This window comes from Drosophila santomea, chromosome X (genome assembly GCF_016746245.2).
Source record: "Drosophila santomea strain STO CAGO 1482 chromosome X, Prin_Dsan_1.1, whole genome shotgun sequence".
NCBI lineage: Eukaryota > Metazoa > Arthropoda > Insecta > Diptera > Drosophilidae > Drosophila > Drosophila santomea.
In genome coordinates, this window is record NC_053021.2 from 1,492,014 (window position 1) to 1,520,007 (window position 27,994).

The 27,994-nt window shown below is 50.3% G+C and overlaps 6 protein-coding genes across 18 annotated transcripts; 4 read left to right on the forward strand and 2 right to left on the reverse strand.

The window, feature by feature from the left end:
• Positions 1–236: 236 nt before the first annotated feature.
• LOC120456581 (protein halfway) lies at positions 237–3,827 on the forward strand. Its single transcript, XM_039643488.2, has 4 exons — positions 237–618; positions 1,474–2,411; positions 2,473–2,983; positions 3,053–3,827. The coding sequence occupies exons 1-4, from the start codon at positions 601–603 to the stop codon at positions 3,443–3,445; spliced, it is 1,860 nt and encodes a 619-aa protein (XP_039499422.1). The 5' UTR covers positions 237–600; the 3' UTR covers positions 3,446–3,827.
• Positions 3,824–24,824, reverse strand: LOC120456578 (coiled-coil domain-containing protein CG32809). Of its 11 annotated transcripts, none has more exons than XR_005616843.1 (18): positions 24,695–24,824; positions 22,037–22,187; positions 21,903–21,956; positions 21,694–21,833; positions 21,020–21,628; positions 16,293–16,383; positions 15,220–15,346; positions 15,056–15,160; positions 13,677–13,840; positions 13,452–13,517; positions 13,308–13,391; positions 12,982–13,044; positions 12,423–12,885; positions 12,187–12,369; positions 12,000–12,093; positions 7,782–7,964; positions 6,000–7,712; positions 3,824–5,688 (listed from the first exon to the last, which is right to left on the reverse strand). XR_005616843.1 is itself a non-coding variant. In XM_039643476.1 (17 exons), the coding sequence occupies exons 2-17, from the start codon at positions 22,140–22,142 to the stop codon at positions 6,540–6,542; spliced, it is 3,690 nt and encodes a 1,229-aa protein (XP_039499410.1). In that variant the 5' UTR covers positions 22,143–22,187; positions 24,695–24,824; the 3' UTR covers positions 3,824–6,539. The 11 variants fall into 11 exon arrangements, 9 of the variants coding, with proteins under 9 accessions (XP_039499410.1, XP_039499408.1, XP_039499409.1 ...); XR_006356529.1 differs by lacking the exon at positions 3,824–5,688 and adding an exon at positions 10,712–10,755 and having other exon boundaries at positions 7,612–7,725; positions 15,232–15,346; positions 21,903–21,953; XM_039643476.1 differs by having other exon boundaries at positions 3,824–7,712; positions 15,232–15,346; positions 21,903–21,953.
• On the forward strand, positions 13,747–15,059 carry LOC120456586. Its single transcript, XM_039643493.1, has 4 exons — positions 13,747–13,846; positions 13,908–14,337; positions 14,417–14,615; positions 14,669–15,059. The coding sequence occupies exons 2-4, from the start codon at positions 14,253–14,255 to the stop codon at positions 15,057–15,059; spliced, it is 675 nt and encodes a 224-aa protein (XP_039499427.1). The 5' UTR covers positions 13,747–13,846; positions 13,908–14,252.
• LOC120456582 lies at positions 17,251–21,003 on the forward strand. Its single transcript, XM_039643489.2, has 5 exons — positions 17,251–18,043; positions 19,258–19,351; positions 19,442–19,562; positions 19,707–19,928; positions 19,993–21,003. The coding sequence occupies exons 1-5, from the start codon at positions 17,500–17,502 to the stop codon at positions 20,695–20,697; spliced, it is 1,686 nt and encodes a 561-aa protein (XP_039499423.1). The 5' UTR covers positions 17,251–17,499; the 3' UTR covers positions 20,698–21,003.
• LOC120456585 (alpha-ketoglutarate-dependent dioxygenase alkB homolog 7, mitochondrial-like) lies at positions 23,692–24,475 on the forward strand. 2 transcript variants are annotated; one of them, XM_039643492.2, is made up of 3 exons: positions 23,692–23,937; positions 23,990–24,157; positions 24,221–24,475. In XM_039643492.2, exons 1-3 carry the CDS (start codon positions 23,692–23,694, stop codon positions 24,473–24,475), a joined length of 669 nt encoding a protein of 222 aa, XP_039499426.1. The 2 variants fall into 2 exon arrangements, with proteins under 2 accessions (XP_039499426.1, XP_039499425.1); XM_039643491.2 differs by having other exon boundaries at positions 23,990–24,475.
• Positions 24,518–26,807, reverse strand: LOC120456583 (protein a6). Of its 2 annotated transcripts, XR_005616847.1 has the most exons (3): positions 26,447–26,807; positions 25,012–26,373; positions 24,518–24,836 (listed from the first exon to the last, which is right to left on the reverse strand). XR_005616847.1 is itself a non-coding variant. In XM_039643490.2 (2 exons), exon 2 carries the CDS (start codon positions 26,369–26,371, stop codon positions 25,133–25,135), a length of 1,239 nt encoding a protein of 412 aa, XP_039499424.1. In that variant the 5' UTR covers positions 26,372–26,373; positions 26,447–26,807; the 3' UTR covers positions 24,830–25,132. The 2 variants fall into 2 exon arrangements, 1 of the variants encoding a protein (XP_039499424.1); XM_039643490.2 differs by having other exon boundaries at positions 24,830–26,373.
• Positions 26,808–27,994: the final 1,187 nt, after the last annotated feature.

Here is a 27,994-nt window from a genome sequence, read left to right on the forward strand (position 1 = left end):
ATTTCTTTTATTGATCCACAAGTTATGACAAGTCTATTGGTAAGTGGAAGGAACTATAATAAATTAAATGCATACTGGTTTTTTAAACAAGTTGGAAATCATGAGAAATGGTAATGAAACCGTAATTACGCAGAGACTTGAGCAAACGGGTTAAGTTTTCCAACTATCGTATAGCGGTGTCCGACGATGACACTATTGCGCGTATCGATAAGTCGATTGCCCGCGGTGAACAGAGCACTTAACAGTCCTAACAGCGAGTGCTTTGCTACGCTGCGCGCACCTAACAGTTGCCTTTTGTTTTGTTCGTAGTTTATCAATTCGAGTCTAGATACTTTTGTGTTGCCCATACTTAGCACACCTGAGTGATTCTTCCCATGCATTGATCTGTGGCAGATCACCTGGCGGACCAAACGAGCCTGCAAAACCGCCGAAAAGGCGCTCCTCTCCGCTGGGAATGGAATGTGCGCACAGCATTTAAACCGTGAACACTTCCGTGTGATTGCGATTCCTCGGATGTGAATGATCGCTCGGTTCCTCCGCCATCTAGTCAAGGAGTAAATCTACCACGGAGCACTTAGTGCACTTTGTTTCACAGGCGACATGCTCGCGTACACCCACGTAAGTCCAATGCGCATGCAGCTCCGAGAGTGTGTGGGTGTGTGGGTGTATGGGTATGGGTATGGACATGGGCATGTCGATACTGATAATGATACTATATTTATAATCGCGAAAACACTCTAAATTGCTCTGAAAGAGGGGTGCTTGGCTAAAACTAGACTCTATATCTTATTCCACGCCCAGTTAAATTACTTTATGCACATAGAGCATAGGTAATTCTGGTATCTCCTGAAATCCGGGCACTTGGTTAGCTAATACTCGTATTCCAGCACTCCTCAGAACCTTTAAGCCAAGTACGAAATGTAACCCATATCAAACGTATTATTGGCTTATGGTTGTACAGACTATTATGTTGTTTTCACCAGGCACAGCTCTTGAAATGGCCCCATTCCAATCGACTCCATTCCGACATTCCGAAATCGGCAATTTGCCACCAACCGACCCGCCCACAAGTGCTCCCTAACACAATTAATCTTTTTATTGCCCTTTTATCACATACGATTCGTTAATTAATTGCCGAATTAGCATGGCAGTGTTGTTGGCCCGCAAGACGCTAAATCGAGTGGGCAAACAATTAGAAACCAGTTGGAGACCCTCTCGACTCCCTGACTCCCGAACCCCACCCGACACCCAGGCCCACCAACTGATGCGTACAGGGTGTGCCTCACTTACCCTAATTACGACAATTGGAGGACGAGCCAGGCCAAGCCCTCGTCGGGCTAATTCGATTCGCAAACAAACGCGTCTGGTGTAGCAAATATTTGCATATGTACGTCCAACGTGCGACACGGCACTTTTCCCATTACCCCACTCGATTCGGTTTAACGCGCCCTTTGATTGCCGTTCTCGTTACAGGGCACATGGCTACTGCTCCTGCTGCTCCTCGTTGCAGGCGCATGCGCGCGTCCAGAAACAGCACACACACCGGATCCTGCTACCCTAGGCGAGGAGTCCTCTCCACATCCACATGCACATGCACATCCGCATCCGCATCCACATCCACAGCCTCACCACCATCACCGCGCCCATCCCCATGCGCCACTGGAGGAAGATGAGCAGGGAACAGCCATTCCTGCTCCCATCCTTACAGCCGATCATGTGAGCATTGGCGAAACCACCACAGCAACCAGTTTGGCCGAGACGCAAAGTGTGTCCGATCCGGGATCTGTGGCAGACACCACATCAACAAGCACATCCCACTCCACCTCGACCACGTCAACCACCTCGCCCGCACCCCTTCCGCCGGCTACCCCCGAACAGCCGGAGTATCTGAAGCACTGCTTCTATGCAGAGGAGCAGCTGTGTAGCCACACCTTTGACGGACGAGCCGAAATCACCGAGGGCCAGGGCTCGACGCTCGCGCATTCGGAAGCCCAAAACCGAGGTGGACAGGGGAACGGGCAGTGCCAGTGCAGGGAGCACCCGGCGCGGCCAAACTCCTGGTACTGCTGCAACATATCGCAGCTGACGATGATCTCAAGCTGCAGCAATATATCCAAGTGGACCAACCTGCACGTGCGCAACATGACGGTGGAGGACATGGACCTCTCCAACCCAATTTTTAGATCCCTGCAGTCGCTAGCCGTGACGGACGGCAATATTACCCGACTGGTGAATGCCTTTCCGCGACTCTCGGCCCTAAAGTGCCTAAACATATCAAACAACAACATCTCGGAGATCCACTCGAGGGCGGTGAAGGACGTGCCGCATCTGGAGTTCTTTGGCATGTCGAACAACAATCTCTCGCTGGTGCCGCACCGAAACCAGAACAAGAACATTACGTTGGACATCAGGTGAGGATATCAGGCTACGTGCTCAGTGAAGGAAATAGCCTAACCCAACGAATCCTTTCAGTGGCAACATGCGCATGCTGTGCACCCCGCTAAACGAAATCATATACACCGAATCCATTAATTTTCTGAACCCGAAGCACTCCTACTGTCAGTACAACGCCACGCACACCTGGTTTCAGTCCACGGACAAGGTGTCCGTGGAGCAGCTGGAGAACAGAAAGCGGTGTGTGACCAATTGCCCGGTTATTCCCAACTACGGCAGCTGCAATTGTACGCTGGAGAATATTATGATCATACAGGACAACCAGTCGAAGCCGCAGTGCCATGTAGACTGTTCCAATCTCGGCCTGGTGGAGCTACCCCAAAGACTGCCGGACAACACGTTTATGCTCAATATCACAAACAACAAGATAACCAGCCTGGGCGACTACTTCCAGACGAACCCCACCTACCACAATATTAACCGCCTCCTGGCCGATAACAATCTGATATCCTCCATCCATGAGTTTGAGGGCACCAAGTTCATCGAAACCTTTCAGCGTATCTACATGCGAAACAATTCGCTGGGCAAGGTGAGTGCGCTAGCATACATTACTCAAGAATTCCCTAAAAGTGAAGGTAACCTATTTACCACAACATAGATTCCGGAGTACATTCTCAACAACGCCCTGATGGACTCCGGCCTGGGCCGTCGAATCTACTTGGCAGGCAACAAGCTTCAGTGCGACTGCAACACGGCAAAGACGCTGCAAAATTGGCTGAAGGAGCGCAGCTCCGACATACCCGACTACATGGAAATACGCTGCCGCAACCTTCCTCAGAGAGTCATCGAACTGCAGGAGGCTAAGCTGTGCCAGTCCCCCCCAGATTGGACCGACTACATATACTATTTAATAGCCGCCGAGGTCATCCTTCTGCTCGCCCTAATTACCAAGGTGACCTACGACTACTGGGTCTTCAAGACGGCTGGCTATCTGCCCTGGCCGGCTAGCAAAATGCCCAAGTTGCCTTGCGATTGGCTGTGCGAATCGTAGAACTGTGACACTGCGTCGAATAGACCCAGGGTGGAGATGAAGTAAGATGGCCAAACTGACGGCCAGACCGTGACATAATCACATGACAGAACGTATGTTCATACGTGTCCTACCTTTAAATGTATCCAACTGTATATCTGCGGAACCGTGTGCCTTTTATATACATATGTGAACGATTTCTGTGTACGATTGGTGTGTAGCCTTAAGAACAGTGTGCATGTACTTGTTGTTATGTAGTGGGTGCATCTGGAATTATAAACAGAGTAGTAACGTTGATCAGCACCATTGCTTAGGGTCGTGAGCTTAGTCAGCCTACTTACATGTGGTAAACACAGCGGAGAACGACGAATAAATCAATAGAGAAACTCGTGTTCAAAGTTCATTTTACGAATGATATTTATTGTTGTGGTTTGTTGTGATTTAAATAGAATAATTATTATTAAGAAAAAAATACGCACTTCCAACTCTTCCGATGCAGCTCTAATCTGAATTGAGCTCTGCACCTCCCTTCTCCCAGTGGGGCGAGGGTTTTCGGTTTGGTTTAGATCGATATTAGATCGTGATCGCGATTCTAAATACCTGTGTGGGCGTGTGAGTGTGGTGTCAGTATGATCTGGTGTAATGTGCCTTTTGGGGATATAAGTAGGGTCACGATGCCTTCGATTTGGGGCACGTTCCCTGGTTTAACTTTATACTCAAATATGTTGACTTGGTATCATTAGGGGACATTCTTTAACACTGCCTTTGCATACGTTGTTATTACTTATTATCGTCGTATTCATCGTAGGCATGTATATATGTTCTTTTAAATGTGTATTCGTTGCGTGGTTTTGCATGTAAATATATATGTTATACATATTCGTCGAATGGCGCTAAATAAACAATACAAATCTTCTAACTTAGGTAAATATTTGTCTTTGTGTGTATATGCATGTAAACGTCTTGAGCGCGCACCTAAGGGGTTAAGTGTTTGGCGTTTAGTCTTGGACTTGAATTGAAGTCAAGTCTATTGCACGCACTTTGGGGCATCTAAACTGGGACTACCTATAAAAGATACGGCTCAACTGCATCATCAGCAGTGTGGCCTGGAGAAGGTGTATTTGAGCTATTGGATATACATGTAATAGAACTATGAATTTATACATACATATGTGAGTAGCGAATAGCAGTTGCAGATGCAGATACATATACTCTAAAGTGTTCATTGTATGTGGTGTGGTGTTAGATCTTATGCTACAGCGCTCGTCCTATGTGTGAGGTTCAACAGACCTCAACAGACCGCATTTAGACTTCGAAAATTGAACAATTTAAGGAATGCATGTTTGTGGTTTGTGTCTAATTGATATAAAACGTGGCAGAGGTGCAACAAATTTCGTTCAAGTCGTGTGTTACAAGTTTATTAAAAGTAAATTAGCCTATAATACTGAAGTCTAATACTGGCCGGGCAGTAAAGGTAACAAATCTATGTGTGGTGTGCCAACTGTGCCAAGTGTGCCGTTTCCCTTGTCCATTGGACTTTTCAAAAACAATGCCGAAGCAAAGATCGTGTGCGGAGGAAAAGCCCGTCTGTGGGCAAAGCCCAAGTGTAAACTAACCGTGGATGTGGCTTTGGGAATGGAGACTCTGACTCCGGGGGCCTTGCTGGCCAACCACTGACCACCGTTCGATGTAGCGTGAATCGTGTATCGTGTAGCGTGTAGCGTTAAATGCATATGGCTAAGGATATATGTTTTACCCATTTGATAGGTGCAGCATGTAAACAATAGAACCGTCGGTAGTCCGATGGGCACAAGCACTCTCCGCACTATTCCTACCGTGAATAACGAGATGGGGCCTCCTTTAGGAGCAGGAGGAGCAGGAGTGCTGTTTGTGGCTTCTTGTGGGGGATAAAATTAGCTAGTCATCTTTCTAACAAAAATAAGTACAATATCTTTCGTATGCTTTCGTATTTCATATTGTATCTTGATGAGCTACATATATAGAACTATCAGTCTCACGTCCCATACCAAGGTAATAATAAAAATCTATGACATATTATTAAAGTACATACGTAGATCTGTACATGTGCATAATGGTTAATCTTCAATCGGCCTGTGCTCCTACGACTGTGTGTATGTTGTATGTTGTATGTTGTATGTTGTGTGCTGTGTGGCGTTTTGCTTTGCTTTGCTATGCAGTGGTGTGTATGGTTCTAAGTGGTGTAGTTGTGTTGTGGCCAGGTCCTAGCCTCTGGATCCCACATCCTGGATCGATAAGATCAGATTTTAGATTTCAGATTTCAGAATTTGGATTTTGGGACAGGGGCAGGGGGTGCGGCTGGACCTTAACACATAGTCCACATGCATGGATGTATGGATGTATGAATGTATGGTTGTGTCGTGGCATAGTGCTGGGGGTTATGGTGCTGGTGTTTATGGAGAACATGCTGTTCTCGGTCGCCAAACGGTTCCCAAACGCCCATCTCCTGCTCTCGACCTTTATGACCTATAACTTTGTCGAAACAACAACAAAAACACAACATGCAACAAGTACATCAATGTAAGCGAATACATACATAAATACATTCATCTGGGCATTTTTACTCTGGTGCATGGGGTGTACGGTTTCCCGTTTTTCTTTTATATGGGGGTGCACAAATTACTTTATACGGCTTTTGATTTGTGATTCGTTTCGATTCGATACTGTATGCTTTCGTTTAGTTTTGCTTCCGATCATCGCCTTGGGTTTTTCTCTCAGACAACACAACACATAACGCACATCGGATGCTGGAGTTGTGCAAACACACACATTTGTGTACGACAATTAGATGATAGTAAATACAAGTACGATGTGAGTCCGTGCTCATCCTAACAAACGAAAAGGTGTTTGCCATTCATGTTCAATCATAACTATCGTTTCTGCTTTTTCTTTCTCTCTTTTGTCAATGCCTCCAACGTTTCTCTATCGGATTCGGATTTGGAATCGTCGTCCACGCATATAATGGGTATGGTGCTGATGGGCCTCGACTAGTCCGGTCCGCAAATTCAGATATAAATCTCAACTGCTCCGATTAAATGTCAATTTTAGCTTCGTTCCACGCCAATTTCCAGTTGTGTTAAAGTATCTCGGTCTCGTACAGCTGTTTAGTGGTCGTTGTGGCTGTCTGGTGTTGGGAGTTCAAATTCAAATTCGAGTTCGAGTTCGAGTTGGAATTGGTGTGTGCAGCAGCAGCGCTCGCACCAGCCGCCCCTGCAGCTCCACCACCACCACCACCGCCGATCGCACCGCTCGTAGCATCACTGGCCACCACGCCATTGGTAGCCGCAGCAGCAGCCGCCGCCGCCGCAGCTGCGGCTCCACTAGTCTCGCAGGCTAGACTCAAGGCGGCGATCTTCTGCTGGATGTTCGTCTCGCTACCCAGCTTTCGTAGTGTGTTGCTGCCACCGGCGATGTCCTGCGAGGAGGAGGAGGAACAGGCCACATCCACCGAGGGCAGCTTGCTCATCTGCTGCAGCCGCTGGTACTGCTCCTGCAGCATCTTTTGCTTCTTGAGCAGCTCCTGGTGACGCATCTCGAGGGCCACCTGGCGCTGGGCATGGTCGTTGCCGGACTCGTTGCCACTCGAGTTGTCCCCGCTGGAGGTGTCGCCGCTAACGACGGCCGTTGTGTCACCCACTGTGCCCTTGTTTCCCGCGGCATTGGCATTGTTATTGGCATTGGCATTTGAATTGGAATTGGGAATCAAATTGACTGTGGCTGCGGCAGCCAGGTTTTGTGGCACGTTCGGGCTGGTTGGACTGGCCAGTGGACTGCGTGAGCTGGTGCGTGGCGGCGGAGGTGGCGGGATGCGCTTGTGGCCCACCTTGGTGATCAATTCAGCGTTTCGCTCGGGCACGGGTGGCTTGTTGCTGCTGCCGCCGTTGGCCAGGCTGGTCGAGGACGAGGTTGAGGTCTCACTGGCCCGCGGGCCAGTCGGTGGCGGCACAGACAGTTCGCCATCCGACTCACTGGGATAGGAGTGCAGCCGTCGCAGGCTGCCCATGTTGGTGTGCACCATCAGCTGTGCCTGCGACTGCGACTGCTGGTGGATGAGCACTCCTCGCTGGGATTGAGCCTGCGCCGAAACAGATCCCGAGGCGACAGCGATGACCATGCTGCCGCCGGTGGTCGCTTGCTGCATATTGACGCTCGCCTCCGTGTAGAGACGGGCCTGCGATATTTGCGTGGTGACGGTGCTTTGTACTGCGGCCTGGGCGCTTTCGTCGGATGCCGAATCTTCAGGGCGAATCTGCGGAGGGAGACTTGGACCCCTTGAGTTCGGCTGGGGATGGGAGACGCGCTCGGTGAGCACACTTACCTCGTATAGTTGCTGGTGTTGCTGCTGCTGTTGTTGCTGCTGTTGCTGTTGCTGCTGCTGTTGCTGTTGTTGGGCGATGGGCTTGGAGAATGTCTTGAGCTCATCTAGCAGAGCATCGAGTGCGTTTTCGGGTGCGAGTCCCCCGCTGAGAGCGAACGACCCCATCCTGGGTGTTGGGATTGGCTACAAGAACACACAATTTGCCGGTAAAACACTAATGCACTAATGCAGCTCCCGAGAGGCGAAGGCGAGGTATAGTACATAATATATATATATATATATATATATAAATTAATATATATATAGAAAGTAGTCGAATAACATCGCACATTTATACATTCGGCATTCGGCAATTAGGTACTCAAATGGGACATGTATATTCTCGCAAATTATCTGAATACGCATACAAATCTGATACAATACGAAAGTACGCAAATAACCCAGCAATATATGTATCTACAAGTGTAGCCAAACCAAAAAGGGCTCCAGCCAAGCCAGCGCTGAAATAAAGGTGCAGTTGCATAGGTTCGGATCATGCAGTGAAAAAAAGCCGGCGGCGTCTCACAAAACTTTACTGAACAATCAATCAATCAATCAATCAAACAAATGAAAGGAACACATATGGAAGCGTATAGTACATGATCAGTTGCCGGATAGAGTGAGTCACAGTCAGTACATCGAGCTAATGCATATTCACAAGCAGGCAACAGGCAAAGGTAAGCGTTCTACAATGGTGGAAATTTTGTGATGATGGTGAGCGATGGTTTATCCAAGGCACGAGTACATATGTGGTATGCAGTATGCTGTTTAATTAACCAATAACTTTAAAGGCGACGCGGCGAATGAAACGGGGTGGATGCGAATGCGGATGCAGATGTGATTGACAGATGATGGTCTTGTATTCTCTAAGCTCTAAGTGGAAAATGAATTGCGCCCCGTGGGGTCGTAGGATTCATGGATTCCACGAAAGTATTCACCGAGTACAATGCAAATAGTGTCGGGGGCTAAGTGTCTTCTATGTAGTATAAGTATGCCAGAGTGTTTCTACTGATCCTCTGCAGACCGCTCGACCGATAGTAGATCTCAGTTTAGTTGGTACTTAGTTGCTAATTCTATTTCTAGTTCAGATCATGTTTTTTGAGGGGGGAAACGCTCTTGGAGTTACGCGTGTGATTGATGAGGGATTGAGATTGATAGGTCGATGGATTGGTAGATTGTTGAAACTTCAAAGACAACAATCGATGAGTGAGAACAGTGACTGACGACTGATAACTGATAACTAATAACTGACGTCTGACAGTGATGACTGGTTTGCATTCTTGATTGACTGCAATACAATTGGCTTGATTGGTTTGATTGTCTGGTTAAGATTAATTGATTGGTACTAAGATGGTTTATGACTGGGGGAGCTCGGAATGTTTGGTATGAGGGACTTGGAAGTTCGGGGAAGTGGCTGTTCTGTACGTACATAAACGGGTACACACACTTATACATACATATTCTCTAATTCGTATATTGGTAAATTGGTAAATTGGTAAATTGGTATATTGTAATATACACACATATGATCGCAACTACAAAATATCAATTAAGAGTTAAACAGATTTGGGTAGCTGAGTTGGATGAGTTTCTCTTCGGCGGCGGGGAGTGTTCGTACGATTGGAATGAATGGAAACACTTTATGAACAGAAACAGATCTCGGGAGCAATGGGCACTGAATAGCCCTATTTAGGCTCCATCTCGGTACCTCTGTACTTGTCTTAAATTAAATTAAATGCCACATAAAGCACTCCACTTCCGGCTGCGTGTGATTGGCTCGAATCTTACAGACCCACGGGTGTTCTGCGATGGGTCGATGGGTCTCGGACAACATGACTAATCGCACGACTGGGGAGGAAGCTTCAACCGGAACTGGAGATCCAGACAATCAAGTTTTATGCGAGCTTACCGAGAAGGGGGTGGTGTACACATTTGGGGGTAGGAGACAAAGACAAACAACATGTACAACAAGGAACGAACACCAACAGAAGACTTGCAAAGCAGCGAACACTGAAAACAAAACTCCTCGTACGTATGTGGAAATATGGACATGGGAACGGATTCTAGTGCTTGGTGGGTGTGGGTGTGTGTGTGGATGTGGGCATGGGTGTGGATGTGGATGTGGATATAGGTGTACTTATTTCAAGGCGATGAGGTGTGGAGAAGAGTCAATGTTGCATTGAGTCGAAGGAAAGCCATTTGAAAACACGAAAAGAATTTCGTCTTACAATCGGAAAGCAAGTTGGAAGTTTGGATTCGCTTCTACCTTCTACTTTGCGCCTTTGAAATCTTACAAGTTTGATCTCGAGTAAAAGTAGTTAATGACTTGCCCCGAAAGAGCTTCTGAATCTTGCATACGTTTAAAGTGAATCCTGGAGCGGATCGGAAAGTGGAAAGTGGGTGGGAGACTGGAGCTTCCAACGGTTATCACACACAAACAGTCATTCAAATGGGCTTTTCATTATACATACATATGTACACAGGATTCACAGGATACACAGGAACATGGGCATGTAGCTATGTTGGGTTGTTTGGTTGGTTGGTTGGTTGGTTGGTTTAAGGAGTGTTCTTCTGGTGGCTTATGGACAGCTTTAATGATTGATTTGATATGGGTTTCGAGTTTAGTACGAGTATTAGTTTAGTTAGAAGTTTATAGCAGTAGTAAATAGTATACAAAATATAAACTAGTATGTTTAATGCAGAGCAAATTATGTTTAGCAAAAAGAAAATTGAATTATTCTTATGATTTCATCTTTTTCAAAAAGGTATTTTTCTTTTTGGTTTTAATTATATTTCGATTTTGGTTGAATTTTTTTTAGGTTTGTTTGTTTGTTTGTTTTGGTTTTTTTTTTTCGTAAATGTTCTTTTATATTTGAATTTTCAGTCATTACTCAGTAATTGCCTCTTTGAAGTTTGAACTCCATCGCCAGTTAAACTATGTGGGTTGTAGTTGTTGTTGTAAACGTTATTTAAAAAATGTTTGAGAAAAGGCAAAAAGAGAAAACGAAGGTAAACCTCATTTTATAAGACGTTAGCTTTGCTTTAAAAATTATCTTGTGTTCTGTTTGATTATTTGGACTTATTCGTTCTCAGCATGGATGATGGTTGCAACTGGATACTCGGTAGTTAAACAACATGTTATGTATCTGTAGTTGTAGTTCTTGTATTCGGTTGCTAGTTAGTTGGTTGTGTGCTCAAATATCTAAGGCCCAACAGGGCAAGCTCAGAACAATTAGCTTTAGGGTTCAGTGGCAAGGGGCAGTAGCAGGGTCAAGTGGCAGGGGGCAGGGGTCTAGGGTTCAAGGGGTTAAAGGGGGCACGAAACACGGAACGCGGGTCAAAGGTCGTCGCGATGCCATTCAATTCGAATTGACTGGACTGGATCGAATTTCGATACTGCTACACTCGCCGTGGGAATTTGTTGAATGGTATTGAATAATTTGTGTGAAATGAACGATGAACCAAAACACTATTTATGTAACAACAGCCAATTGCAACTTATTCATAAGATAAACGCACAAAAGATAAACCGAAGACTACAAACGAATAAATGTAAGGTAATCAAAATTATTTCGATATTCAAATTTTGCACAGTATCCAATTCAAATGGAAAATCACCGCCTCAACTCGAAGTGAAGAGTCTGATTAATGTTGGAGTTGGACTCAGCTTCTACATATGTACATACATGTATCCATAAATGTGCTTTTCCCGCTAAATTCGACGAGGACAAACGGACGGACGGACGGACATTTTTTGGGGGTAAACGAGGTTTCGAAGCACCTACATATGCATATGATAATGTTCGTTAAGAAGTATCGCAGGATCGCAGACTCGGGTGAAAGCTACGAGTTTCGAGAGAAGATCAGATCTTATCTGGTGAGGTGGATTCGAAATAAAAGCATAGCAAACTCGATATATGGTAGGACGAAAGCAACTAATCTCTGCGATAGAAATAGTGGAAACAATACTTTTATACATATGTATATATAGTCATGACACGTTATGGAGCAGTAGTATGTATATAATATGTATATAAGTATACGAGGTATGAAAATCGAGGTGTGGTCTCATAACGCCTCAAAACGCTTTCTTCGATTTTGGTTTTGAACTAGCTCTGTGTAACTGTCGCAACACCACGTTCTCTATCTCTCCAGCCACTCCGGATGCTTCGCACTCACCTTGTCCGGCGCCGAGATGTCCGCGGACCGCGGTGGCTCCTCACTAATGGTTGGCTCGTTCGGCGGCAGCCGTTGCTCCTGCACGCTGGCCAAGCTGTCAATGCAAAAATAGGCAATTAGCTACTCGTTGCGGATTTAGGAGGGGGACAGGATGATGGATGGAGGACCAGTGGACTGGGCTACAAACCGTTTGAGCGTCACCAATGTGCCGGTCAGCTTCTTGCAGCGCCGCAGCGCCGACTCCAAGCGGTCGGGCTCTTCTTTGAGGAACTTTTCTTCTCGCACCACCTTCTCCATCTCGTTGGACAGGATGCAGCGCAAGCCATTCGAAAGGGATGGGAACTTTAGCTTCAGCTCGGCGACGGTTTTGCTAAAAAGGAACTTGCTTATGGGCCGATCTTTTGGGTCTATTGCACCACCCACCTTGCCCGACTCAGCACCAAAGCCATATCTTCCACGGCCGTCATGTTGACGCGAGTTCGCCGGTTAATGACCTCTCCGCGCAGGTTCTCAACTGAGCCCTCCAGGTCGCTGAGGTCCTTCTCCAGGCGTATGACCTCCTGCTTGTAGAGCTCCTCCTCGCGCGAAATGCGAGTGGCGTCCTGGTCGCCCTGGTGATCCCAGAAGCTGCCACTGCTCGCCAGCAGAGTAGCGCGAATCCGCATGAAGGTTCCCTTGATGTCCTCGCGCACGGCGACCGCCTGGGCCTGCGACAGGCGCCTCAGGGTGCGGACCTCCATGCGCAGGTCCTTGGCCTTCTTCTGCAGGCCGCGCAGATGGTTGTACACCTCGGGGGCCAGGGCAATGTCCGCCCGGTAGTTGGGATGAGCGGTCTGAGCCAGCACGATCGGCTTGGGGGGCGGAGGAGGCTTTAGGCGGTCACGCTCTAAAGGAGGAAGGGTAGATGATCAGCAAAGCACTCGGCGAAATGGGGAAATTGTGAATGGAGAAAGTGGCTAATGCAGGCGTGCCGTGTTCTTACCTTGGGACGAGGTGCGTGGAAGGGTGGACGACTTGATTGCCGGCTTGGTTGGCTTCGTTTCAGCTGTAAAGACCACGCCCATGGCGGCGGCAGTGAGTGGCAGTGGTGAGAATGGGAAACGGATGGCTTGCATTGTGTCTAGGAAGCGTTCCACCCACAACACTTAAGCACACTCAGACTAAAATTCGCTCTAACTTCAAAGAATTCTCCAATTGAACTTTAATTTGTCTAGGAAATATGTTGTGCAACATATTAACATATAAAAGGGATTATCTGAGTTGTTGGACGAATTTTATTCTGAGTGCAAGGCTGTTTGAATAAATTACCGGCATGTAGGGGATTGTGCGACTTTGGTATTCCCTGTATGTCATCGCTAAATGACACAGACTTCTCAAAGGACACGGATTTTTCTGCAAGACAAGGACAAGATATGTGGCGGCTTTTCAGAGGCTGCAGAGGATTGGACTTACGGCACGAGTTCTTGCCCAGCTTGGGAGCTTTCTCCCGAATGTACAGCTCATCCCCGGAGCCGTTGGCTGCGCAGCGTGCGGAAGAGAGAACAAATTAGAAATGTAATTAGAGTAAGGACCGGGTTCACGGAGTCTGGGATGTGGGGCAGGTCTTTGGATCTACAAAGCGGTGCTCCAAGCAAAGCGGGTGCAACATCTAGGGATGACAGTGACTCATATTCATACCTTGCATCTGCGACGGCACGACCAGATAGTTGGGGTCCAGGGTGGGCACGGCCAGCGGGGCAATCTGGGGATTCTGGTTGACCAGGGCCTTCTGCACTAGTCCCGTCAGGTTGGCCAGCTGCCTCTCCATGTGCTCCACGCGAATGCGGTGCAAGTCTTCTGGCCTGCAAGTGCGTAAGCAAAAAAGTCACCAAATCAGTCCAAATCAGTCACTTAAAAACTTGTCTCCAGGTGTTGCGTGCCGCCAAGCAGCAATTATTGGGCCACACATCCGCTGGCACCGCACTGCTCCAATTGCGCAGCCAAGCCTAGGCATCCGACATCGGAGCACAGACACCGGAATTGGATTTGGAATCCAAGTCGAAATCGAAACGTGGGTCGCAGCACTTAGCGCATGGGAGCGTGAACCAAAAGCAGCGAGAATGCAGCTGCCTGCATATGCTAATATTCGACTTCTTTATACCCTAACCAGCGCAGCGCTGCGCTGCCAGGCCGCTCAGCTAGTCCATCATACCCGCCGTTCCGTTTGGCCGTTGGAAGCAGCAAAAAGTAAGTCCGTGCTAGCACGCAATTTCGATGCCAATCCGCTTTCGCAGTCGACGAGTTGGAGCTGCGCAAGAACCACCAAGAGCTGCCCGCAAAGACATGACTACATGCAGTGGTATGTACGATTCGATGCAATTCCATTCGATTGGGAAACCCAGTGGCCCTGGACTCATGACCAATTCCAAACCAAACAGTGACCAGCACACCAGCGCGGTTCGCCCGCTGCCTGGCCAATTTCCAGATGGACGACCTGCTGCTGCTGAAGAAGTCCGTGCTGAGTATGCAGGCGCTGGATAATAGCGATAGCATCGCTATTCCGACTACGGAATGCCCACCGATGGAGCCGGATGGATCGCCGCTGCCAGAGCGTATGGCCTTGATGGCCGCAGATCGGTAAGGCTGCTTGGGGTTCGCTGGCAACATGATGATTTACCAGATCATTGCAGCGGAGAGCACGACATCACCGGCTCCAGTGGTCCCTGGCACTCGCATCCACACCCGCCGACTTCCTGGACCGAGCAGAAGCCCTCCAAGCTGCAGACCCTCTTCCAGATCAGCATTACGGCGCTGGCCTTTCTCTCGTTCGGCGGCTATCTACTCTGCCTCATCGTGCAGGCCATCAAGAGCAAGGGCACCACCTACTTCCACCCGGTGGCCACGGCCACCACCAGCTCATCCAACGGCAATGTGAAACGCATCAAGATATACCGCCGCAGCAGGCGCAGCAAGTCCAGCCCCGCTCACCACGGAACCGAGCTGCCGATTCTGCTGCAGCAGGACTACGTCTCCTACATGAAATCTGTGCGGGATCGCGGCTGGAGGAGCATGCTCACCTAGTGGGGTCGTAGATCTGGTTGCCGCGGTGCGCGAGGCGGTTGGGTCCCGGGCCCACCTTGATGCCGTACAGTGCGTACTGATCCTCCGTCATGGTTCCATCGCTGTAAATGGCACAGATTAGTTAAGATGCTACTCCTGCAACAACTACTTCTATTCCTACTCCCCCTCGCACCTCTGCTCCTCGTCGATAATGGGCGCCACTACGGCGCCCCTAGTTCCGTACTGGCTGTAGTACGGCTCCTCGTAGTTTCCGCGGCTGCTGCGCTCCGGGGAACTGGTGTATCCATCTGCAAGTACAGCTTGGTCGGTTAGAACTGGGACTCCTCATGGTGAAAGAATCGTAGCTATGTGCTTGGCAGCCTACAATTTGTGGTTGAATTTAGGTATAACGAAACGCAAAAACGTAATTAAGGAACGCAAACGAACAATTCGAAATGAAGCGAGTGAAATGCATGATTGGGGCCGAATAAATACATAAATGCTTCCAATTGGATGTGTGGATGCTGCACAGTTAGTGTGCTTTTCAAATTGAGCTTTAGTTTGGAATTGAATTTAAATTTGAATTGGAACTTGAATTTCAAGCGCAAGCCAATGGATAATCATATGCAGATGCGATCGTTGTGATGCAAGTATGTAATGCGACATGTGAAATGTGAAATGTCACTGCTTACATTGCACACATACTTTGGGTCTTTGGGTGGGTACATGGAAGCGATCGTACAATGCTAGCTATAAGTGGGTAGAAAGGCAAATTCTCGTGTACCTGGAATGCTGTATAACTGATCCGGGGTGTAGGGGAACAGGGGTTCCATGCTACCCCTTGGATTAAGTGATCTGAGTGGTTTCACAGGCGCTCCTTTTTCGGTTCGTTGGTTCAGATAGGTTTTGGTTTGGTTCGGTACGGTTCGGTTTGATTGGTGTTCGAGTTTGAGTGTGGTAATGGTTATGGATGGAACATGAATCATATTTAGACTGGGTTTTCTTTCACTGAATGCAGAATGCGCATGACACAGAACGAGAACTGAACTGAACTGAACTATTGAACCGAAACGAAACGAAATCCGCATAATACTAAAGGCCCCGGATAGATGGGATGCGGTGGGCAGGAGGGGTTCAGGTCACCTAGGGAGGAGGATGAGGGGTATCGGTCAACTCAAAACAAGAGTGCACTACTTGGAGCGAATCAAAGGAATACGAAATCAATTAGTCGGCAGTCTCGACTACTCTACGCACCCATCGACACCTTGTTGCGTTCTGATGAGTACATGCCCCGCGGCAGTGTCTGCGATGAGCCCACGTAGTAGGGCGCCGGCTGTTTCCCAATCTGAAAGATGGATGGATAAACGACAAACGGAACGGATTAGTTGGATTGAATTGATCAATTGTTCAATTGAATCGCCGGAGGCCAGTGGCAGGGGCACGAGTATTTTGATTACCACTGCCAATTGGCCTTCGTTCAAGAAGTGAAATGAAATGGCCAATATGGTTTGGTTTCTCCTCGCTCTAATCGCTATAATGGTTCGCAGCCCATCCCAAATCATTGCGTACGGACACGTACTCGCTGCCACACTGCGAGAAATGCGCGCTTCGTTTGCATAATATATCATAGTAGGAGTATGGAGTCAAATTATAATTTAAAAAGTAAGTCAAGTCTTCAGTTCGATAGCTACATTCATCTATCTATCTATCTATCTATCTATCAATATCAATGCTTCTCACTGTGCTTTTGATTGGGACTCATGGCCGTGGCGAGATGAATACCAGTTAATTGGCATATGTACCATACATCCACCCACCACTCCTCTATCCGAACCTTCTAACCTCGCCACCAATTCGACGCAATTCGCGGAAGTGGCCGCTTTTTCCTATTTTCGTCTTGCACTGAGAGTGGCATTATGAGTGGCGATCATTGGGTCAAGGAGGTAGATCTGATCTGCTGCCCAGGCAGATTATGGGCGCAAGATGGACTCGCAAGCAAGGTGCATTCGATTATCGAACCCTGGAGTGCAGCAAGTGCAAGTGGTTGGCTCATTCACCGCCTGCCACGGCGCACTGCAGGCCGGCCACCACAGCCCACAAACCTCAACCAGTTTCAGATTCAGTTTCGATTTCAATACAACAATTTTACAATTTGTTACAACCGAGCGAGACTGAGACTGAGACTGAGACCGAGACTGGGACTGAGACTGACGGCCAGCTGAGCAGAGCTCGGCGGCAAAGCTGCTGTTTTTGTTACGGCAGCGGCTGGGTTTTTGGCGCAACTCAACCTGGCTGTGGCGCATGCGTGGATGATTAGTGAAGTGCGAGACATCGCGGCAATCGGACGTTACAGACGCGTGGAAGATCGAATCTTCAAGAGACCCGGTCCCAGACCCATAGCCAAACCGACACTAGGATCACATCCAGAATCAATCGGAGTGGCAGTTGCCCAGCAAACGAAATGGCGCAGCGACTTCCTCTAACGCTGCTCGGTGTGTTGCTCCTTAACGGGGCCGCCTCCTTCGCCTGGAAGCCCATCGCGGTTAGCGGCGGCAGCGGGATTGGTGGCGGCACTGCCGCCTACAGCCTTAAGCAATCGCATCCGGGGGCGGCGAGCAGTAGCCATGAAATATCCACTAGCTTCTCGCAGTTCGGCGGCGACAAGGAGACGCCCGAGGTCGAGGACGAGCTTCTGCTGGGCCGCGCGGCCATCGTGAACGGCGTCGATTCCAGTGCAGCGGTTTCCCATCCAATTAGCTTTACGGACCACCTGGAGGACCAGTACGAGTCGTACAGCATCGAGGACGAGGCGCCCAAGGAGCCGCTGGCCTTCCCGCGAACTCCAATCTACGGCTCCGATCGCTGCAGCGTCAAGAAGTTTGCCTTCAACCAGGACGGCGAGGTGGAGTACGGCAATCCGATGCCGGAACTGGACCAGTTCACTATCTGCTTTTGGATGCGATTCACCAACCACAGCGGCGACCACGTCCTCTTGACCTACGAGGGTAAGTGAGTGGGCTTGGGTGGGTTGTGGGTTATGGGTTGTGGTGGGAATCAGCCTCTCACCGTGACTTGCTGACTTGCTTCAGCGGCAAGCGAGACAACGGCTGCACAATGGTCACTGGGCGAATGCTGTTGCATAAGCGTACAACGGGAGACTGGTGACGGACGTCGATCTTTTGATGGGCCACCGCTCCAGCGCGAGACCTTCGCTGTGGGCAATGAAATTTTATTTGTGAATTTGTGGGCCACGCTCCGGCAATCGCACCTGGCTGCTGACTGCGACTGAGTGGCTGGCAGCGAAAGTGAAAGGAAGCCCACTTCCTGATGCAAGTCAGCACCCAGTTTGATGGTCAGATGGTCAGCTATGATGCTGATGCTGGCGAAGATTATGACGTTGGTGCTGATGTGGGATGAGAAGTGCTGCTGCTGCACAATGTCGCCTACAAGATTCGCTTTGTTTTCTTTCCAACGTCTTGAATATTTTCGGATATGTTCAGCTGCCCCAGGTCGTCGACGATGCCACCGCTGCTCTTGGAGCTGCTGGTGTTGCTGGTGTTGTTGATGTTGTTGTCTGCGTTGTTGTCGTTGCGGTCGCATTACATAAGCGATAATTTACCTGTTTCCAGTTGGATGTCGGCGGCATTGTTGGTGTCGCACTCTCAGCTGTAGCAGCTTAAGCTATCGCTGAAGCTGTAGCTGAAGCTGAATCGGCGGGCCTTAGCATTTGACATAATTCCAGAGCGCCAACTCAAGTAGCGGGCCATGGCGACGGAGATGCCGATCAGCGATCAGCAGCCAAGCTTCCGGATAGGAAGTGCTTTACTCGCAGCCGGTGCTCTATTGGTGATTCATATTTAAATGTATGCATATCACACATGTTGGCAGCGTAACAGGATTTGCCGCATGCCGGTTGTATAACCAACCGTCTAGCTACCCGCTTGGCTGGGTTTCCTGTTGGCATCTGTGGGGGATTCCTCGTGGTCTGCGATGACTAGTTGGCTAGCGAAACGTTCTGGCCACCGAATAGTAGTTGTTAGGTAGTTGGGTAGTTGGGTAGTTGGGTAGTTGGGTAGCTGGGAATCCAGCGCCACTCAGTTTCGCAATCTGAGCTAGCTGACTAGCCATCGGCCGTTACCATTGCCATTATTGGCATGAAAGCGAGTCTCAAAGCCAATCTGATCCACTTATGCATACACATGCACATTCGCACTTACAGCTGGAAAGGAACCACGCGAGGTGCAAATCTGGGTCGCAAATGCGCAGAATTCCAGTTTCCTTTCGATGGCCATAAAAGGTCAGCAAATGTACAGGTGAGTCGAGACGCAACCATCCATCCATCCATCTATCGATCGATCAATCCAGCCAGTCAATCCGTCCAATCTTTATCGTTTCTGCTCAAGACTGAACTACCCGCTGAAAATGCGCCAGTGGCATCACATGTGCAGCTCGTGGAATGGCAAGACGGGCGAGTGGCAGGCCTGGCTGAAGGCAGAACGCATTGGGCGTGGCTTCCACAACTCGGTGAGTGCGCGCGATTTGACTCCAATTACGCATATTGCGAAATGCCCTGCTCGCGTTTTCACTTTCGACGTGCGAATGTCAGATGCTATAATCTCGAATCTTAAATCTCAAATCTCCATCTTTATCTCCACTTAACTGCTACAGTTGGTGGGACATAAAATCCCAGCGAACGGCAAGCTGCGTTCCGGCGGCAGTTCGGTCACCGGTGAGGTGAGCCACGGCCTCCACTTCGAGATGACGCTCGTCCAGGTCTATCGGGTGGCGCTCAGTGCCGGCAAGGCGCATCGCGACCACAAGCACCACCATGTCCACCACTTTGACCACGAGGGCCTGGAGGTCTCCAGCACCACTCGTGCCCCGCCCTCGGTAAGTGCTTAACCAGTGCCCACGGAGACAATATAACACTCCTGCTCTCCTGCTCTCCATTCAGATAAATCGTCCCCAACCGATGCACACGCTGCTCGCCAGTGGCCAGATCCCGACTCGGGTGCGCATCAACTTGGCCAACCCGCCGCCGACTGCAAGTGGAGCTCCAGCTCCGGTTCCTGGCGCGGCCGGTGCTCCGACCGATTCCGCACAGCAGGCCATCACCATCAATACGAATTTCGTGAACGGACAGATAAACGCGGGTTCGCGACTGGTGGCCCAGCAACTTCTGGGTCTCTCGCCGCCGAGCGGATTGCAGCCTGGCGGCGGTGGCAAACGCTTCCAAATGCTAAGCAACTCGGCCAACGTGCAGTTCATCGACGAGACGGAGACCCACATCCAGTTCAAGCGGGAGGCCGAAGCCACGAAGAAGGTGCAGAAGCGCGGCCTGGTGCTGCTGGACGATGGATCCGTGGTGGACGACGGTGCCGGGTCCGGAACGGATAGCAGTTTAATTTACAACGGCCTCGCCGACTTTGGCGGACAGCAGTTTAAGCAGGATTTGACGCTCAAGATGAACTTGGAGGAGGAGATCAGCACGCACGACCGCGAGCCCGCCGAGGAGGAGGTTAGGGCCGTGATGTCCATCTGCAGCAGCTGCCACACGGAGCCGTTCCAGGGTGCCATCGTGTTCTCGTGGAAGGATGTGCGCGAGCACATGAACAACGCCCTCAAGGGCCTCAGCGTGGGTCCATGTGGTAACTTCTAGTTGTGCCCAAAGTACGGATAACATTCTAGTGTCCTAGGACCTCGGCTTAAGCTTTCCCAGCCCATTTCCCACCCCCATTATTTCCATATCTTTTTTTTCTATATACGAATAAGTATTCGATTGGTTTGGGAATCTTGTGTCCCACTTGTCCATGTGGGAGTCAACGCTTTACCGTGGCCACCCAGTTGGCCAATCAACAATCCTTGACTCGCTCATGGACACCAATCCATCCTCCATGCCCAAATATCCAAAACCCTTAATCCTCACCCTAGCAATTACGCGGTGATATTGAATAAAGGACTATTTAACTGATAGCACTCACCTTTGACTTGTGGATATGCTGGTGCTTGTAGTCCGAGTCGAACTCCGGCTCGCTGAAGTAGCTCTGATCCTGGTCCCAATTGGCCTGCGCCTGCGGCAGGGGTTGGGGTATTCCAGGGCCGCCGGGCAGAATCTGGGGCGGGGCTGCCACCTCGGTGGACTCAAAGAGACGCAGCACGGAGCGATCCCTGATCTCGCGCAGATGTGAGCGCACATCCTCCAGCTCGTAGAACATATCCTTGCTGGCATCATGAATGTAGATCTTCACATTGGGCCCCTCCAGATATGACATGGTCAACTGGCGCGGAAACGAGCGCACGAATAGGGCGCGCACCGTATCAATCGATGTGATCTCGTTGGGCAGCAGGGCGCGCTTCGTCTCCGAGCGGTACTGCAGAAAGACCAGGCCCAGCGGTCGTTCCAGTGTTTTCGAGGGCGTGCGTACCACGGGGAGCGAGGAGCGCTGCTTGCCGCCCCTCCGGAATCCGGTGCTGGCCGTTTCCACCTCCGACATGATGCCCGGATCGTCGTCGAACAGCGGTCCCTGGTTGACTGGCGCATATCCCCGCATCGGCTGGTTCTTCTTGTTCTTCTGCGCGCGCGTACTCATCTAAGAAGACACCAGAATTAGAAACTGAAGTAAGAAGATCTGCGGTTGGGATGGGGTGTGCTCACCTCCAGATCCATAGCGCGCTGTTGCTGCGGCGCCATCTGATGGGCGTGTGGATGCTGCGAGCCGTAGACCAGCATATCGCCACCGAGCGTGTGTCGTCGCGGATCGTCGCGTCGCATGGCTCGGCGTCGTTCGTCGCCACCTGAGAATCAAATATAGACGCTTATGATGGGGCTACAGGTCCATGGAGGTCAGTAGGTCCTTAGCATACCCTGTTCATTGGACGGAAGGCGTCCCGACTTTGCCTCATTCTGCCAGTCTTCTTCTGAAAGAGAGGGAGCCGGAGTTAGGCACTGTCCTGGATGCAGCTCGCTTCCTTCCACTCGGTGGATTTCGAATACTTACCGCCCTCTCGACCCTTGCGCTTCTTCTTCGACGAGGAGCTGCTGCTGCCGCCGACACTCTGGTTGGAGGAGGCGCTCTTGTCTTTACTCTTCCAACGGATCAACATCCTGCAGCCGTTTGAGATGTGCGGAGCTCAGTGGCTATGTTGCAGCTACGGAAAATGAGAGACAACGGGGCGTATGGTTAACGTGAAAATGTCATGCTTCTCTTGGACTTTGTTTACGTTTGGTACCGGCAACAGCACGCTGAACCGCACACACACACACACACACGCAACATGCAACTTTGGTGTAGATAAACCATGTATCCTCGCACATTCTTGAACAGGGTGTGGTGGAATGGAGCCTCGCAGGGCCAGTGCTCAATGCAAAAAGTATGCAACGGAGTGCGCAAACTCTGCGGCACGGGCACGGAATGGAGCAAGAAAGCAGGACAGAGCGGAAGGCGTGACTGGAGCTGGATCTGGAACTGCATGTGGATCTGGATCGGGACCCCAGAGATGCGGTTCTGCAAGCCAACACTCTTGGCCGAATACTGTTCGTCATAATTTGACATAACACTGAGATACTTTCAAATTTGTATGCACCTACGTTATAAACGATAGGACATTATGGTTTTTAGAGTTTGCAGGCGCTCCAAACACGGCATGTCAGGTTATTTTGGCTGCATGTACACATTTTGCCTGTTGTTCTCGAGCAGGGACTCCGAGGAAGGGGCAGCAAAAGGAAACGGACACAGAGATGTGTACACACAAAACATGGTATACTTTTCAGTGCAGCACTTCACGGGTTTTTGTGTGCCTATGCCAGTGCCAGTGCCACTGCCTGGGAGTATGTACATGTACACAGCCACCCACTTTCACTGCCCATCGGCATTATTGCGGGCCACTAACGGAATTTTTGATTAGTTTTAGGTGCGGTGCCCCAGGCCCGTTTTTTCCGAGCCGCCTTTAAACGTGTCAGATGCGCCCAGTTTCCAGGACGCGAGTGCACATCAAACACGGTGGTGGGGAGCTCGTGGTTGTTGACTTTTCTTTTCCGCACACGTCAGCGGTTAGTTGGCTGGAATCCGTGGAGTTTTCATGGGGGATCTCGTCTTGGCTGTACCTTGTATACCTATGCACCTTTGGGGGTGTGTGGGCGGTTCACCGGCGATGTTTCTGGCATTTTCTGGAACCGCACTTGCCTTGCCGATTCAGGAAGGTTTCACAATTAACGGCTCTAGGTGCTCATAGCTCGACGAGCTCACCGATTTAGCCGTGTCCTCAGGATTAAGATTCGATTCAATTCGCTTCGCACTCGTCACTACACAGCTTTCAGGAGTCAGGAGTCAGGACACGGCACTCGTCCACCGACGCAGCATAACGCCAGAAGAGCAGAAATATTTCTGGTATATCTACACCGGAAAGCGTTTCCGCCCTAGCCGAACGAGGACTGCGTGGTTGAATGCACGGCGCATGCGTTACCAATCGAGTGTTCCCGGACCAGCGAAGTCCCTTGGCATCCTGGCGCCCTGGCATCCCTGCATTCCGACGCAGCTCCGATGTGTGTGCAAGCCCTGCTTCGGGAATCGGGTGACTTGCTCGACGGTGGAGCGAATGTGCCTATCGAATGGCTCCACTCGATAACTGGGCGGAAGACCTTTAAAAACAGGTGATGCAACACATGCTTGTCCTGCGCCGAGTTGTTTGTCCGGGAGCAGCCAGGATCCCAGATGTCTGGACGCGCAGCTTCGGGCTGGTGGAGTTTGCCGGCCAGTGGCCTCCCTCTGAGCAACGCCAGTTTGAATCGGACATGCGAGTCATCAGGGACTTCATCACTGCGCCAGAGGAGCAACTACTGATGCGGGAAATCGAGCCACACATCAGCCGCTTGCCGTACGAGTCGAGCCACTGGGACGAAGTGGGTATGAGTATAGTCTGGTATTCCTGGCTAAACATCTTACCACTTGCAGGCAATTCACGGATACCGCGAACTTGAACGCAGAAAGTGGTCTCCCGAAAACCGGGCCATGCTGGAACGCGTCTCGCAAGCTGCCTTCTGTGGCCAGGTGATGCCCTTTGTTCACATCCTGGACTTGGCTGTCTCTGGCGTGATCAAGCCGCACGTGGACAGCACTCGAGTGAGTTGGACCATGGAAGATGCAAGACGTTTCCATTCTCACTTACCCATTTGTACTCGGCAGTTCTGCGGCAACACCATCGCGGGAATCAGCCTCCTCAGCGACTGCGTAATGCGACTGAAGCGAGTGACCAAAGATCTTGATTCCGTGGGCCACTCTGCGGATCTGCTCCTGCCGCGACGCTCGCTCTACATCATGAGTGCGCTGGCGCGGTACGAGTTCACCCACGAGATCCTGGCCAGAGATCAATCGTGGTTCAAGAAGCGTTTGGTGGAAAGAAGCCGACGCATTTCCGTCATTTGCCGTAACGAACCTTGATTGCAGCGAAAGTATGGTACCCTTCTTCTCTCACAGCGGGTGTACATGTATATACAATGAAAATTTATTCCGATTTGGTGATCAGCTGATGTAATACAGACGGCGGACTGCGACGGATTACACGACGTGATTCAACCATGTATGATACACTAAATCAAATGTACATATACATAGTATATCTTAGGCTAACTACTTGTACTTTATAAATATTGGGCTCACCTTTCTCACTCGCTTCAAATTTTCTACTCCCTCTTATAATCTTTTGAAATTTGTGTGTTTTTTCGCAACAATGTATATGGGTATATGTGGATTGATGCTTTTCTACTTTCATTTGTACGTTGTCGTCTCGTTTCATTTAAAGCTTAAAATATGAGAATGACAGAGACAGGGAGATTAATGGGCAACTGTGAGTGAGTGAGATGGAGAGAGAAGGTGCTTGGGGGATAGGGGATGGACTCAAATATCAACCAGACAATGTGACTAGTCGCGGGTTCAAGGATAACTGGGAATCAGTGATGTGTTGTCGCTAAACCTACGTTCATATTTGCACTTCTAGCCACTGCTAGTTAAAGTCTATGCCGTGCGTCCGGCTCGGGGAATGATATTATGGCGATGGGGACTCGGTTCTGGCTGGTCATCAGTCATCAGTCATCCAGCTCATCCCAGCTTCCGGCGTCGCGGCAGCTGCAGCGGCAAGGCAACGACGGAAGCGGACGAGGTCGGATTCGCTGCCATCACCGGAAGGGCCACAGCCACTGGTGTTGCGAGTCCGCCGCCCACATACTGTAGATGTTGCACCACCGAGAGTTGTGGCTGCTGCTGCTTGAGCAGCTTGGCGGCAGCGTGCGCCTCCGCTGCAGCGACCACGACAGGGTGTACTGGTTCGGTGCCGTCTCCTCCGTTGGCATGTGTACCGGTGCTTTCGCAGTCGTCTTCGTCTGAGATCAGTGATATGCTGAGGTCGCTGGAGAGTTTCAGGGAGATGGGCGTGGGCGGCGAGGGAGCCACCAAGGGCGCCACTTTGGCGCGCAATGCCGGCGACAGTTTCTGCAGCTGTTCCGGCATCAGTTCGTGCGTGTATTCCGGAACTCCACTAAAGGCCAGGCCTTCGCGTAGTTTGCTCAGCGAAAGTTCATAAATACGGTTGGCGATGACCGTGTGAACGGTCGTCTCGTCCGGCAGAGTGGCTGTGATGCCCCCGCCCACGTCCACCTCCAGAAAACAGCCCGTTTCATTGCCACCCTCCCCGCCTTCGGCGATGGCGAACCCATTGCTGGCCACCGTGGACGCTCGACAGGGTTTGGCGTGGCCTGGCACTCGCGTCTGGCAGTTGGCAGTGGTGGAGGTGCGCGGCACCAACGAAACAGTTACCTCTTCGATGGTCTCCGACTGTGTGAGCGGTGCAAGTGGTGGCGGCGAACGCATGGAGAGCTGGGAGCGCACTCTTAGCGTGCTGCTGGGTTTCTGCTCGTTGTGCTCGTCGTCGCTGGTTATCAGGATGCTCTCGGTAACGGGGTGTGAGTGGATGACAGCTCTGCGCGGCGCCTGTCTTCTGCCCACTCTGGGTGCTCGGTGCAAGCTGTGCCCAGGGACAGGAATCAGGAGGCGATTGTGGCCAGCTGCCGTGGACTGTCCAGCCGATGGAGTGTCATCGTCGTCCGACAGCAGGTCGATGGTCACGTCCGCCTGCAAAGTGGCAGCCACATGGCGCCGCTGCAGTTGGGACAGCTGCCGGTCAGTCTTGGAGGCGAAAGCCGCTTGGGCGCGCATCCGTGCCATGCAGATACGCTGGTGCTCAAGCAGGCGTTCCATCCACCGACCGCGACGCCGCTTAAGACGCCGGTTGTCGAACAGCCGGGGTGATATGTAGAATGGTTCGGAATGTCTCTGGTTCATGTCTGCAGGCGGCAGTGGAAGGGTTAGTCCGTGTCGCCTGGTCAGTGGTGGCGCCACTGGTGGCCACCTACTCACCGATTGTGTGGACTCGTCTTCTAGCGGTGGCGGTGCCTGCCCCGGGTTGTCAAGGGTCATGGGCTCGGGCCCGGGGGGCTCCCACTCCTCCTCCTCTTGCTGTTCCACTGGCGGCGAGTACAGTTAGATCCGCTGCTGCAACTTGCATAATTGCGTGGCGGGCGCAAAGCGATTTCCTTGAAAGGAGCGGAGGCGCGGGTCTGGGCGCTGCGCCTCCCGCCGCAGGAGATGCCGAGGTGTGAGCGGGGCCGAGTTGGGTGCTTTTCCGTGCGCCAGCTGCTCTATTTGTGCTTTTGTTGTACTTTAGAATTCTGTTTATAAAACTGCATCGATAAACGGCCACACATCGATAACGCACATTTCGATAGATCGCGTCGCGTGCAAGCGTGCACACCGACTGGTCACACAATACCAGTCGAGAGCTATCGATAGTGTATTTGTTATTTGGGCGCGCGATTTAAATCAGCTCGAGAAAATATTAGAGCTTGGCAGCAATTGACAGAAGAATACAAGTGCTTAGGATCACCAGTTCATCCAGCGACTTGGACACCAGATAGCCCCTGTAAAATACCTATTAAGTAAACCATTCATATCTCAAAGGAAAGCACTCAAGCTACTTTTGGCACCACCCACAATTCTGAGAGCCACTCAATCGACGCAGGCGCTCTGTTTTCAGAAGCTTTCACTCACTTCTGGGGCAGCTTTCACTCCACATTCGCCCGAGGACCGGAACAATAGGGAAGACACCGACTCCAGCCGGAGTCAGTTGGCAGATCGCCGCCTCCGGATGCGGATGTAGATGCAGCGGTCGCCCTTGGGCTTTAAATGGCTTCGATAAACTTTCGCAGATTTAGAATGACCGGAAACGAAACCCAAAAATCAAGAGGCACCAAAGTTTCAGTTCGAATTAATAGGGGGTGGAAGGGAACATTAAGTGGATCAGAACTGATAGGAATAGAAGCATTTTAATCAAACAATTTAGGAATTTATTTTGTTAATAAATATTTTTATGTATGCCCTTTCACCCATTTCTCCAGAAACATACGAAAAGCTAGCAATTAGCTAAATAAAAGTAGTCAATGTTCAGGCAAACAACAAGAAGTGCCTTTTGTTTAGGCCTTCAAAATGTTATGTTAAAGTCGTCAGCCCTAATAAAATTGGAAATGAATATGAATAATACATACTACTTTACTTGATCTACATTCTTGCGCCCATATTTCGAAATATTCATATATCCGAGCATGTATATAGCGAAAGATCAAAGTTATGTTTACTCTTCTAATCCCTCAGCAATTTTCCCAGAGCTAGCTATATGAACAAATCGGCGGATCGGATTGGACCTTGTTCGGCACTCATTCACCATTCACATCTGGCTTTAAGCTTTAAGAACGTGCAACAGCCATGAGTCAAGTACGGTCCGCTGGGGAGCGGGGCGGGCAAGATCCGATTTCAGTAATTCACGCGAATGGCTCATTTCCCCAGCTCGCGGAGCAGCCAGGAGCCAGGGAGCAAAGGAGCTACAGCTGCAGACGGAGACGGAGACGGAGA